Below are 11,910 nucleotides of genomic sequence, written 5' to 3'. Positions count from 1 at the left end.
TGCTGGCTCTGTGCTTGTGCGACCGCTGACGTCGTGGGCCAGGTTCGGGCTGGGGCGTGGTGCTGCTTGATACGGTCGGCGGCGGTGTTGTGTACAACACAACGCGGTCGGCGCCGCCCAACACACAGATCAACGGCCAACCGCCGAGGTGAGTCCAGCGCTCGCGCGCGGTGGCTGCGGCGGCCAGACAGCCGCTGCCGACTGCCGTGCGTCTCTTGGCACGTCGGCGCGCCGTGTTCACGCTGATCGCCAGATGCTTACCGACACCACGCTGGTGCCCATGTCGCCGGCCATTGTGCGGCCGCTGCTGCGGCTGCGCAAGGACGCCGTCGTCCGCCTGGTCGCGCGCTGGCTGGCTGACGACAACGAGGCGTGCCATCCGTGGCGGCAGGACGACGACGACGACGCGGTGGAGCCGCAGCCGCCGCGGCCGCTCGATCCGGACGAGCTCGCCGAGGTGCGCGACGCGTACGCAGCGCTCGGCCGCACGGCCGGCAGCCGCCGGGCGATCGTCGATCGCGTCGCGCACACGGACTGGTACCGCGGGCTGAACCTGCGGCAGCTGGCCGAGATCGACTGTCAGCGTACGTGGCTGCGTGGGCGCGCTGACCGCAGACATCTTCGACCGCGGCACGGCCGTCACTTGGACCGCGTCGCGCGCGCAGGCCGGCGACGGCGCCGGGCCGCCGCCGGTGTTCCAGGCGCGCGCGTTCGCGGACGCGCTCGGTGCCCAGCTGGCCCCGCTCATGGCCCACCACATCTACGTGACCGAGCACCCGACGCTGCCGCTGGCGGTCGTGCGCGTGGTGCTTCACGACGCGGCCGCTGGCGCGCTGACGCGGCCGCCGACGTTCCGGGACACGGTGTACTGTGCCGTGCCGTCGGGCGCGCCGACGATCTTTCATTCGGCGCTGATGACGCCGGCACAGCGCATGCTGCGCGAGGTACGTGGGCGCATGGACGCACTGACCGCAGTGTATTGAGCACGCGCTGTCGCGGCCCGGCCGCCGCGTGGAGCTGGTCCGGACGTCGCTGAGCGCGCGGTCGCTGGAAAGCCTGCTGACGCTGCGCGGGCCCGGCCGCCACGCGCGTGCGCTCGGCGGCTGGGCGGTGTACGCTGACGACAAGGTGGATGCGTCGCCGCTGGCGGCCGCGGAGGCTGTCGTGGCGGCCGCTGCGGCGGCGGCCCGCGAGGACGCGCGCGCGCCGCCGGTCGAGCGCGCCCGGCGCCGCCGCGCCCGCGAGATCGACGCGCGGCTCGGCGCCGCGCGGCCGGCTGCCGCGCTCGAGCGCGCCACGTTTGAGCTGGACGAAGAGGCCGACCTTGGCAACGGCCCCGTCCGGGTGCGTCTGCGGATCGCGCTCGAGGGCGCCGACGTCTTTGGCGGCATCCGCGAGCTCGCCCACGCCGGCGTCGTCGACGCCGCCAAGGTCCCGCCGTGGCTCGCCGGCGAGCACGGCGTGTCTTCGGGCACGATTCGCGACGGCCGGCTCGTGCAGTGATCACAAAATCTCCTCCTCGGCCGGCGCCGCCGCCGGCAGCACCTGCACGACCTCGTCCTCGAGCTCGACCGGCCGCGGGTCGCGCAGCAGGCTGCCGACGACCTTGGCCCGCGCCTTGGCCCGCTTCAGGTTGTTCTCGAAGGTCTCCACGGCCGGCTCAGTGTTGGTCATGGGCACGTCCGTGACCAGCGACGCCAGCACCTGCAGCTGCTTCTTGACGCGGCTGCCGCCGCCGGCCAGGGGCACAACGTCCGACGCCGGATCCGGCTCGGCCGCGGTCTCAGCCCCGCGTACGGCCGCGGTCTGCGTCCACACACGCACGCGGCCGTGCAGCAGGCCGATGTTGACGTACCGCTTGAACCCTGTCTCGAGCCCAAACTGCGTGCCCTCGGCCGCGCCGGCCTGCACCCCGTCGGCCTTGCCCTCTGTATATCCGTCATTATAGAACGACTGTTCCAATGAGAGCAGCGAGTCCACAAAGTCGCCGTCCATGGCGTAGTCGGTGGGGATGTTTGGTAGGAGGGCGTGTTGGTAGCGCTCAGGCGTGTTTGGCTACCGGACTGCTGGACGCTTGCTTGTGTAACGCTGTGTTACAGCCGGCGTCCTGGATCCCGCCGCGTGATTGTTACTTGTTACTCGGTACCGTCCTGCGCCACAGGTGCCGTAGTGGCCTGCGGTCGTAGTGGTGTTGCGGTGCCCTGCGCAATGGTCGCCGTAGTGGTCGCCGGCTATGTGCCAGGCCGATCCCGTCTCTCGCTGGCCCGCACGCTGGCCTCTGTTGCCACTCTGTCGGCGGCCTGTTTATAGCACTTCTGGGCTTGCTGCGCTCTGCACCGCTCGTTCGTGGCGCTGCCTGACGCGATCGTCCGAATCAATGACTGAATGTGCCGCGTGCGGCTATCAAACTCCGCTCGAAAAATTTGATGAGCAATCGAAAACCATCACGACACCACGCCCGCAGTTGAGTCTCGCGTCTACCAGCCCAGCCAGGCCTCTACACGACTTGTAGAGCAGACCAATCGATCGGCCGCAGACGGATCACGGGGGATAGAAACTACGAGATAGAGGTGAGGACGACCGGGCGAATTGGGCCTGCGAGCGACGATCGCGACGGCAGGAGGCGACGAGGCCGAGCTGGTCGACCGCACGCCCGGGGGCCGCACCTTGGTGGGCGTCTGCCGGCGGGCTTGCAGCGACTGCAGACACATCGGGTGACAGCGAGCGCAGACCGTCAACAACGGGCCAGACACCCGCCGGCGAGTGCGTTCTCTGTGTGCCTGCTGCGGTCGCCTCTGGGCGGCTCCCGGGACTGCGCCAGCAAGGCCTGCGCCGTCCTGTGGCGTATACGGCCACCGTCGCCGTCTCGCCGGCCTCTTTGCGCCCAGATCCGTGCAGAAACTGACCACAGATGGCCGAAACTACGACCGCGCCGGTGGCGTCGACCGCCAACCGGCAGATCGCCCACGGCATCGAGCTGCCTGTCCGCGGCACGGAAGTGTAAGTACTCCCGCGAGCGTACTGACACCAGGCTGCCGATCAAAGGCGAGAAGAATATCCTGGTGACGTCGGCGCTGCCGTACGTCAACAACGTGCCGCATCTCGGCAACGTCATCGGCTCGGTGCTCTCGGCGGACGTGTTTGCCCGCTACAGCCGGGCGCGCGGCAACAACACTCTCTTCATCTGCGGCACGGACGAGTACGGCACCGCGACCGAGACAAAGGCGCTCGAGGAGGGCGTGACCCCGAAGGAGCTCTGCGACAAGTACCACGCCGTGCACAAGGAGGTCTACGACTGGTTCGGGATCGGTTTCGACAAGTTCGGCCGCACGACCACTGAGAAGCAGACCGAGATCGCCCAGGAGATCTTCCTGAAGCTGCACGACAACGATTTTCTCGAGGAGCAGAGCATGACGCAGCTGTACTGCGAGAAGCACGGCGGGTTCCTGGCGGACCGGTTCGTCGAGGGTACGTGCCCGCGGTGCGGGTACATCGACGCGCGTGGCGATCAGTGCGACGAGTGCGGCAACCTGCTCAACCCGTTCGAGCTCGTCGCGCCGCGGTGCAAGATCGACGGCTCGAGCCCGGTACCGCGGGACTCGAAGCACATCTTCCTGCGGCTCGACAAGCTCCAGCCCGAGGTCGAGGACTTTGTCGAGCGGTCGTTCGGTGCGGGCGCGTGGTCGCGCAACGGCAAGCAGATCACTGACTCGTGGCTGAAGGAGGGACTTCGGCCGCGCTGCATCACGCGCGACCTCAAGTGGGGCACGCCGGTGCCGCTGGCTGACTACAGCGAGAAGGTGCTCTATGTCTGGTTCGACGCCTGCATCGGCTATGTGTCCATCACGGCCAACTACACCGACCGCTGGGCCGAGTGGTGGAAGAGCCCGGACGACGTCAAGCTGTACCAGTTCATGGGCAAGGACAACGTGCCCTTCCACACGGTCGTCTTCCCGTCGAGCCAGCTTGGCACGCGCGACCCGTGGACTATGCTTCACCACATCTCGACCACCGAGTACCTGCAGTACGAGGGCGGCAAGTTCTCCAAGTCGCGCAACGTCGGCGTCTTTGGCAACAATGCCAAGGACACGGGCATTTCGCCCGATGTCTGGCGGTACTACCTGCTCATGGCCCGTCCCGAGACCGCCGACACGATGTTCTCGTGGCGCGATTTCATCGCGCGCAACAACTCCGAGCTCCTGGCCAACCTCGGCAATTTTGTGAACCGCATCCTCAAGTTCGTCAACGCAAAGTATGACTCGACTATCCCCGACTTCGACACGGCCGATCTGCCCGGCTTCGCTGAGCTCAAGGCCGACCTCGACCGGATCCTCGGCCAGTACCTCGAGACGCTGGACGACGTCCACCTGCGCCAGGGCCTCGAGCTGGCCATGCAGTTCTCGGCGCGTGGAAACCAGTTCCTGCAGGACTCGAAGATGAACAACGCGCTGCTGGTGGACGCGCCGGCGACGGCCGCGGCCGTCGTCGCCGTCGGCCTGAACATGGTTTACGTGCTGTCGGCGCTGATCTCGCCGTACATGCCGGCGACAGCGACCGGCATTGCCACCCAGCTGAATGCGCCGGAGCGGCTGCTGCCGACCGAGTTCTCGCTCGACCTGCATGCCGGCCACGTCATTGGCAAGGCCAAGCACCTGTTCTCGCGCATTGACGAGAAGAAGGAGGAAGAGTGGCGCACTCAGTTCGGCGGCAAGAAGGACACCAAGGAGGAGGAGGAGAAGGAGCGCAAGAAACGCGAGAGGAAAGAGAAGAAGGAGAAGAAGCGCCTGGAGAAGGCGGCTGCGGCCGCAGCCGACGCCGCTGAGTCTCCGGCCGACCTGGCCGCCAAGGTGGCCAAGCTCGACGTCTGATCTAGTAATATATTGTGTATACGTGCGGGGAGCGCGGAATGTGCTCAATGGTACGAGGCCGGAGTCGGATGCCGAACGCGGTCTTCCGAGCGCGACCGATCCAGAGTTCTGGGTCGGTCGGAGCGGGGTTCGGATGAACGTAGTTTCGCTAGGGACCGTTGCTGGGACTGCCGTGGATGTTTAGACGTTGGCGACGTCCGCGGCGGCGTCCGCGGCGGAGCCAGCGGGGTCTGCGGGGCTTGTCGGCTACTGCCGTGCGGTGGGCGCTCACACGCACGGAGCAGTCTGTCGCTCGGCAACGGCTTGGCGCGGTCTGCGCGCGATTGGCGCGGCTCGCGCGGCCCGCGCGGCTCGTGCGGCTCGTGGACGACGTCAGATCACGAGGTTAGGGTTTCCCCGCACGGAAGCCCGTTCTGGGGTTCCGGTGGAACGGGGCAGCACAAAGACAGGCAACGAGCGTGGTCTGCGCGTGACAGCCGTCCTGAGGAGGGGACAAAGGATCCGCGGTCGCGGCCTGGGTATAAAGATGGCCGCGGGCCGGCCGGAAAGGCAGATCAAAGGACAGATCAAGGATCAAAAGACAGATCAAGATGAAAGTTGTTGCTGTACTCTACAAGGCCGGCCAGGCCGCCAAGGACCAGCCGCGTCTGCTCGGCTGTGTCGAAAACGAGCTTGGACTTCGACAGTGGCTCGAGGGCCAGGGCCACACGTTTGTGGTGACTGACTCCAAGGAGGGTGCGGACTCGGTGCTGGACCGCGAGCTGGTCGACGCTGAGGTCATCATCACAACGCCGTTTCACCCGGGCTACATCTCGCGGGAGCGGATCGCGCGGGCCAAGAACCTCAAGCTGCTGGTCACGGCCGGCGTGGGCTCAGACCACATCGACCTGACCGCAGCCAACGAGCGCAAGATCACTGTGGCTGAAGTAACTGGATCGAATGTGGTCTCGGTGGCTGAGCACGTCGTGATGACTATCCTGACGGTAAGTGTGGCGCAGACCGCCCTGACGCCAGCTCGTTCGCAATTTTGTGCCCGCACACGAGCAGGTCATGGCCGGTGGCTGGGACGTGGCCGACGTGGCCAAGGACTCGTACGACGTCGAGGGCAAGGTCGTGGCCACGATCGGAGTTGGCCGCATCGGCCAACGCGTGCTGCGTCGACTCAAGGCGTTTGATCCGGCCGAGATGCTGTACTACGACTACCAGGCGCTGCCGGCAGACGTGGAGGCCGAGCTGGGCGCGCGCCGGGTCGAGTCGCTGGACGACATGCTGGCGAAGGCTGACATCGTCACGGTCAATTGCCCGCTGCACGAGTCTACGCGCGGTCTGATCGACAAGAAGCTGCTGGCCAAGTTCAAGAAGGGCGCGTGGCTTGTGAACACGGCACGCGGCGCGATCTGCGTGGAGGACGACGTGGCTGCGGCGCTGGCGGACGGCACGTTGCGCGGCTACGGCGGCGACGTGTGGTTCCCGCAGCCGGCCCCGGCGGACCACCCGTGGCGGACCATGCGCAACCGGTTTGGCGCCGGCAACGCCATGACGCCGCACATCTCGGGCACGTCTATCGACGCGCAGGTCCGCTACGCAGAAGGTACAAAGGCCATCATTGCTTCGTACCTGGCCGGCGACAAGAGCTACCGGCCGCAGGACCTGATCGTGATTGACGGACACTACGCTACGCGCGCGTACGGCTCAGACAAGAAGTAGGTAGCAATGGAGTGTTAGTGAGCTGTGAGCGTGAGTCGTGGACCGGACCCGCGGACTGGATCCGTGGACCGGACCCGCGGACCGGACTAGAGCGCAGGCTTGCGGCCGGATCTGCAAAGTGCAGACCCGTAGAGACCCGCAAACCGGGTCCACTAGCGGACCCGGTCTGCCAGCGGACCCGGTCTGCCAGCGGACCCGGTCTGCCAGCGGACCCGGTCTGCCAGCGGACCCGGTCCAGCGGCCGGGCCCAGCGGACCCAGCGGACCCGGTCACGTCGCGCACGTCGCACCGCCCACCGGATCACATGTCACGAACAGCGAACCGTCAGGCACAGCCACGCGTACGCTCCCGCCTGAGACACATTCGGGCGCAGGCACGGCCGGAGCAGCCGAAGGCCGAGCCTGGCCGTCGTGGGCCGCCCGGCCGCGTTCGGCACGCGTGTCGGCCGCGCCGCTTGCGCCCGGACTATGACCGCCGGCTGGTTCCGGAACGTTCTCAGCAGCTCTCGGCTTGATCGTCGCTACAGCGTGGGGGGCTAGCTCGATGCGGCCATTGTCCTCTGCGTCAGTGGCGTCGCGCGCCCACTCGGCCGCCGTCGCCATTGGCGCCGCCTGTAGCAGTCGCGGCCACTACGCCAATGGCGCGGTAGCAGCCGATCCGCGCAGACAGTGGTCCCGGCCACTGGGCCGGCCACTGCGTCGGCCGTGCGCCGGCCACTACGCCAGCCACTGTGCCAGCCGCGCAGCGTTCTCTGCGCCCACCGCCACCCCCCTAGTGCGTCTGCTGGCACGGACTGGAGCCGGCCGACGGCCAGTAGGAGCAAGGGCCGGCCGCACGAATACCCCGCACGGTGGCTGGTGCAGTAGCGGCCAGTGGCCTGCTGGCCATCGCCAGCGATGGCCGGCCCGATAAGCGCGCGCATCGACGTGTCGACCGTAGCCGGCCCGGCGCGCTCAGACGGCCGGCGACGCCCGTCAGGCGCGGTGCAGGCTCGCCAACGCACGTTGCAGGGGGGTCGCCGCTGCCGCTGCCTCGGCGGCGGCTCCGGCCATGGCCCGAGTCCCGGCCACGCCGTCTGCGGCGCGCGCGCGGCTCCCTGGCGCCGGCGGCTCGGTCGGACGCGTCCGCCGCGGCGCCGCCGGCGACTCGCCGTGACTCGTCGGCCGTTTTGGCGGGCGGCCATCGCGTCCCCAGCGCCCGCCCGCGCCGCCGGCCCCCGGCGAACGCGCAGGCCGGCCGCCACGTCGCGCCCCTCGTAGCCGTAGCTCGTCTGGGCGCAGACTGCCGCAGCCGGCGCTGACAGCGGTCGGCTCTGCATATGTATGCGTTGGACACACGTGGATTCGCCAGACGTTGACATCGCCAAATCGTTTATTTATACATCGGTCGGGTCCTACTTGGCACCAAACGACAGATTCCCCGCGCCACAGCAGGCCAAGACTCGCGCGAACGAGGCCAGAGCTCGCACAGGCAGAGACTCAGGCGACCGACAGCACTCGCGGGGCGAGTGATGAACGCAAGTGAGCGAATTTGAAAGCATAGGTAAGCAGGCTGGGCCCGGGCCAAACGGCGGACGGGCGCGCAGGCGCGGGTGCCGGCGGCCACGGCGGCCGGGCGCGGCTGCGGCGCAGCCGGCGCCGGTGGCCGCGGCCGGCGGCCGCCGGCGACCGCGATTCGACGGATGCTGACCGACAGAGCAGCCAGGATGTCGTTGCTGGTGGTATCGCTGTATCTGCCCAACACGATCGACTTCAACATCGACGACCCGTCGTTGGCCGAGCGGTTTGTGTCGCACCAGATCACGCGGCCGGCGCCGTACGGGCTGCGTGGGGGCGAGGTGCGCACGGCGAGCGCGGCCAGCGAGGCCAAGGGCACGCCCAAGATCTCGCTGGACACGGCGGTAGGCGGGTCCACGCCGCAGCCGATCCCGAACTTCATCAAGAGCCTGGCGTCGCGGATCACGTCGGCACAGAACACGCCGCCGGCGTCGCCGCCGCTGGCGTCGGACGGCGAGGAGTTCTTCTTCAAGCAGGTGCTGGCGGGGACGTCGCCCGGCGCGGACTCGTCGTTCGGGTCGGTCGGGTCGGGGTCGCCGGCGGCGCTCGCCGGGCTGGCGGCCGGCATCGAGCCCGCGTTCAGCCGGCTCTACGTGGACGCGTCGCGCACGGCGTCCGGCACGTCGGTGGACTCGGACAAGAAGCGGTTCGTGACGCAGCCCAAGTCGCGGGCGTCGTCGCCGCCGCCGGCCAAGCACCTGGTGCAGGAGCGGGTGCGGCGCGCGCCGGACGCGCCGTCGCTGCGCGTGGCGCTGCGGGGCTCGCCGCGGCCGCCGGCCAGCCCGATCTCGCCGGCGGCGGTCGGGCGGCGCGCGAGCGCGACGTCGCTGGGCGGCAAGATGGCGGCGTCGTGGGGCGTCGTGCGCTACAACAAGGGCAACGGCGGCCTGCGCAACGCGATCGCGCGCGCCGAGGCCGAGGGCCGCGTGCTGCACAAGCGCTGGATCGGCACGCTGGGCATGCCCACGGACGCGCTCGACGCCGAGACCAAGGCGGCCATCACGGCCGCGCTCGAGAACGACTACGAGAACACGCCGGTGTTTGCGCGCGACTCGACCATCGAGGGCCACTACACGCACTACTGCAAGGAGATCCTGTGGCCGACACTGCACTACCAGATCCCGGACAACGCCAAGTCCAAGGCATACGAGGACCACTCGTGGGTGCACTACAACGCGCTCAACCAGGCGTTCGCCGACACGGTTGTGCGCGTGCACGCGCCGGGCGACACCGTGTGGGTGCACGACTACCACCTGATGCTTGTGCCGGGCATGGTGCGCGCGCGCGTGCCGGACGCCAAGATCGGCTTCTTCCTGCACATCGCCTTCCCGTCGTCCGAGGTCTACCGGTGCCTGCCGACGCGCAAGCTGCTGCTCGAGGGCATTCTGGGCGCGAACGTGGTCGGCTTCCAGACGCAGGAGTACGCGCGGCACTTTCGCCAGACGTGCTCGCTGCTGCTCGGCCTCGAGACGACGCCCGACGGCGTCTTCTACGGCGGCCGCTTCGTGCCCATCATCGCCGTGCCGATCGGCATCGACCCGCCGTCGCTGCGCCGCGTCGGCGAGGACCCCGAGGTCCTGCGCTGGCGCCAGATGATCCGCGACCGCTGGCCCGACCGCCGGCTGATCGTCGGCCGCGACAAGCTCGACCAGTTCCGCGGCGTGCGCCAGAAGCTGCTCGGCTACGAGACCTTCCTGAACTCCCACCCGGACTTCACCGAGGAGGCTGTGCTGATCCAGGTGTGCCTGACCAACATTGCGTCGCTCGAGCTCGAGTCGGACGTGTCGGACATTGTCACGCGCATCAACTCGACGCACGCCCACGTCGGCCTGGAGCAGCCCGTTGTGTTTCTGCACCAGGACATCTCGTTTGAGCAGTACATCGCGCTGCTGTTCGAGGCTGACGCGTTTGTGGTCACGTCGCTGCGCGAGGGCATGAACCTGACCTGCCACGAGTACATTTTCTGCCAGCAGGGCCGCGACACCAAGGGCGCGCTGATTCTTTCCGAGTTCACGGGCTCGGCTTCGGTGCTGGGCGACGAGAGCCTGCTGGTGAACCCGTGGGACAAGATCCAGGTGGGCGACGCGTTTGCGACGGCGCTGGCCATGCCGGACCACGAGAAGAACGTGCGCTGGCAGCGACTGTTTGAAGAGGTCACGACCAACACGTGCGCGACGTGGGTGGCGCGGTTCCTGGACGTGCTGGACTCGACATGGGCGGCTGAGATTCGTAGCTGAATGCAGAGATTCTGTTGACGTGGGGGGCATACCGTGCCTATGACGTGCGCAATGCCTGAGCGGGCACGGGGTGTGTGACCGCAGGCTTGGTGCCGCGAGTGCGGCACGGTCGCGGCTGTGGTGCTCGTATGCAGTGCTGTGGCGGTGCGGCACTCGGATGCGGTAACGTAGTAGACGATGCCACGGTCGTACCAGCGTGAGTACCCGGCTGTAGACGCCGTAGATACGACGGACCCGGAGCGCTGGACCTGGGGCGACCCGGGCTGGGCGACCCGGGCTGGGCGACCCGGGCTGGGCGACCCGGGCTGGGCGACCCGGGCTGGGCGACCCGGGCCGGGCGACCCGGGCCGGGCAACGGACCGGGCGACCCGAACTGGACGGGTCATGCTGCGTGACCCGGACTGCGTGATCCGGCCAGGGCGGGCCGGACTGCGGGACCCGGACTTCGTGATCCGGCCAGGGCGGGCCGGACTGTGTGACTCGGACTGCGTGACCCGTACCTGCGACCCGTACCTGGCGACCCGGACAGGACGACCCGGACAGAGCAACCGGATCGGGCGATCCAGGCTGAGCGACCCGGACCGGACAGAGCGACCCAGACTGCCCAACCAGACAGAGCGACCCGGTCTGCTTCGCCCTGGCAGGGCGAGCCGGGTCGGCGGCCCTACTGGGCAGCGAAGGCTCGTCGGACTGCACCCAGACATGGCGCGGACCTCGGACCTGACCTGGACCCGGATCGGACCCGACCCGACACCAGCATAGCCGGGCGCAGATCCTGCCGTCGACGAACTCGCCGCCGCAGACCGTCCGAGCCCAGCGGTGGTCTCGGTTCACACCCACGTCGCCGCTGTCGGCGTGCTACGCCAAGACTACGTGTGACCGCCTGTGACGCCGACATCGCTGTCCTCGTCGCCGCCCATATGCCACTCATGCCATTCCTGTTACACAAAACACGCGCTACAGCACACGCAGACGCGTAGCTGCTACGGCGCGTCACAACACGCCACTGCGACGGTACACTAGCCGCACAACACGTCGAGTGACTCAGTCGCGCGGCCGTTTGCGGCCGCGCGCGCCAAGGCACCGGCGCGCTCCAGAGCCCTGGCGTCGCACGATCGGCGGCCGGGTCACGGCTCGGGTGCGGCCGGGTCAGGGGAAGGTGCAGCCGCTAGGTCGTCCGACCCCGCAAGGCGGACGGGCGCCAGGTCGCGCAGGCGCACGACCACTGGCAGGCGGTACCGCTCCAGCAGCGGCCGCAGCGCCCAGCGGTACATGTAGACCAGCACGGCCGTGCAGACGACGGCCAGCGTCACGGTCTGCGTCAGCGGTGTCGAGCGCGCCCTTACCGTGGCCACGTTCCACGCGTTGTCGACCATGGTGATGTCGGAGAACGGCGGCCGGGCTAGACTGGTGAGGTGCGGCATTTATCAGATTAGATCAATCTGATAAAGAGCGCTCGCGTGGTGCGACGCGTGGGGCATAACTGTCACGGCTCGCGACGGCTCGGCCTTAGCCGTCGCGGCGTACGGCAGGCCCGCCCGC

The 11,910-nt window shown here is 68.4% G+C and overlaps 6 protein-coding genes across 6 annotated transcripts; 4 read left to right on the top strand and 2 right to left on the bottom strand.

Moving 5' to 3' along the window:
• Window positions 1–280: 280 nt before the first annotated feature.
• V1510DRAFT_361063 (centromere protein Chl4/mis15/CENP-N) lies at window positions 281–1,503 on the top strand (the record flags this gene model as incomplete). Its single annotated transcript, XM_066931045.1, has 3 exons — window positions 281–584; window positions 616–944; window positions 976–1,503. 3 exons carry the CDS (start codon window positions 281–283, stop codon window positions 1,501–1,503), a joined length of 1,161 nt encoding a protein of 386 aa, XP_066790706.1.
• Window positions 1,318–2,457, bottom strand: V1510DRAFT_412026 (uncharacterized protein). Its single transcript, XM_066933002.1, has one exon. The coding sequence runs from the start codon at window positions 1,993–1,995 to the stop codon at window positions 1,504–1,506; it is 492 nt and encodes a 163-aa protein (XP_066790705.1). The 5' UTR covers window positions 1,996–2,457; the 3' UTR covers window positions 1,318–1,503.
• Window positions 2,458–2,547: 90 nt separating this feature from the next.
• V1510DRAFT_412024 (tRNA synthetases class I (M)-domain-containing protein) lies at window positions 2,548–4,893 on the top strand. Its single transcript, XM_066933001.1, has 2 exons — window positions 2,548–3,000; window positions 3,032–4,893. The coding sequence occupies exons 1-2, from the start codon at window positions 2,912–2,914 to the stop codon at window positions 4,866–4,868; spliced, it is 1,926 nt and encodes a 641-aa protein (XP_066790704.1). The 5' UTR covers window positions 2,548–2,911; the 3' UTR covers window positions 4,869–4,893.
• Window positions 4,894–5,353: 460 nt separating this feature from the next.
• Window positions 5,354–6,632, top strand: V1510DRAFT_374069 (uncharacterized protein). The gene is made up of 2 exons (XM_066931523.1): window positions 5,354–5,851; window positions 5,883–6,632. Exons 1-2 carry the CDS (start codon window positions 5,459–5,461, stop codon window positions 6,573–6,575), a joined length of 1,086 nt encoding a protein of 361 aa, XP_066790703.1. The 5' UTR covers window positions 5,354–5,458; the 3' UTR covers window positions 6,576–6,632.
• A 1,648-nt stretch (window positions 6,633–8,280) lies between these two features.
• V1510DRAFT_444186 (glycosyltransferase family 20-domain-containing protein) lies at window positions 8,281–10,521 on the top strand (the record flags this gene model as incomplete). Its single annotated transcript, XM_066935680.1, is given in 7 exon segments — window positions 8,281–8,991; window positions 9,007–9,057; window positions 9,070–9,168; window positions 9,196–9,294; window positions 9,319–9,405; window positions 9,433–9,531; window positions 9,544–10,521. The coding sequence occupies 7 exon segments, from the start codon at window positions 8,281–8,283 to the stop codon at window positions 10,366–10,368; spliced, it is 1,971 nt and encodes a 656-aa protein (XP_066790702.1). The 3' UTR covers window positions 10,369–10,521.
• Window positions 10,522–11,495: 974 nt separating this feature from the next.
• Window positions 11,496–11,744, bottom strand: V1510DRAFT_401441 (uncharacterized protein; the record flags this gene model as incomplete). The annotated part of the gene is made up of 2 exons (XM_066932027.1): window positions 11,496–11,684; window positions 11,715–11,744. 2 exons carry the CDS (start codon window positions 11,742–11,744, stop codon window positions 11,496–11,498), a joined length of 219 nt encoding a protein of 72 aa, XP_066790701.1.
• Between the last annotated feature and the right edge of the window lie 166 nt (window positions 11,745–11,910).

Source organism: Dipodascopsis tothii (genome assembly GCF_038497935.1).
Source record: "Dipodascopsis tothii strain CBS 759.85 unplaced genomic scaffold V1510scaffold_5, whole genome shotgun sequence".
Classification (NCBI taxonomy): Eukaryota; Fungi; Ascomycota; class Lipomycetes; order Lipomycetales; family Lipomycetaceae; genus Neoaidaea; species Neoaidaea tothii.
This window is presented reverse-complemented; position numbering and strand designations above follow the sequence as displayed.

Coding starts and splice junctions, on each gene's coding strand:
- V1510DRAFT_412026 (XM_066933002.1), bottom strand. CDS start 1,995: ATGGACGGCGACTTTGTGGACTCGCTGCTCTCATTGGAACAGTCGTTC.
- V1510DRAFT_412024 (XM_066933001.1), top strand. CDS start 2,912: ATGGCCGAAACTACGACCGCGCCGGTGGCGTCGACCGCCAACCGGCAG. Junction 3,001..3,031: donor CCTGTCCGCGGCACGGAAGT/GTAAGTACTCCC, acceptor TACTGACACCAG/GCTGCCGATCAAAGGCGAGA.
- V1510DRAFT_374069 (XM_066931523.1), top strand. CDS start 5,459: ATGAAAGTTGTTGCTGTACTCTACAAGGCCGGCCAGGCCGCCAAGGAC. Junction 5,852..5,882: donor TCGTGATGACTATCCTGACG/GTAAGTGTGGCG, acceptor CCCTGACGCCAG/CTCGTTCGCAATTTTGTGCC.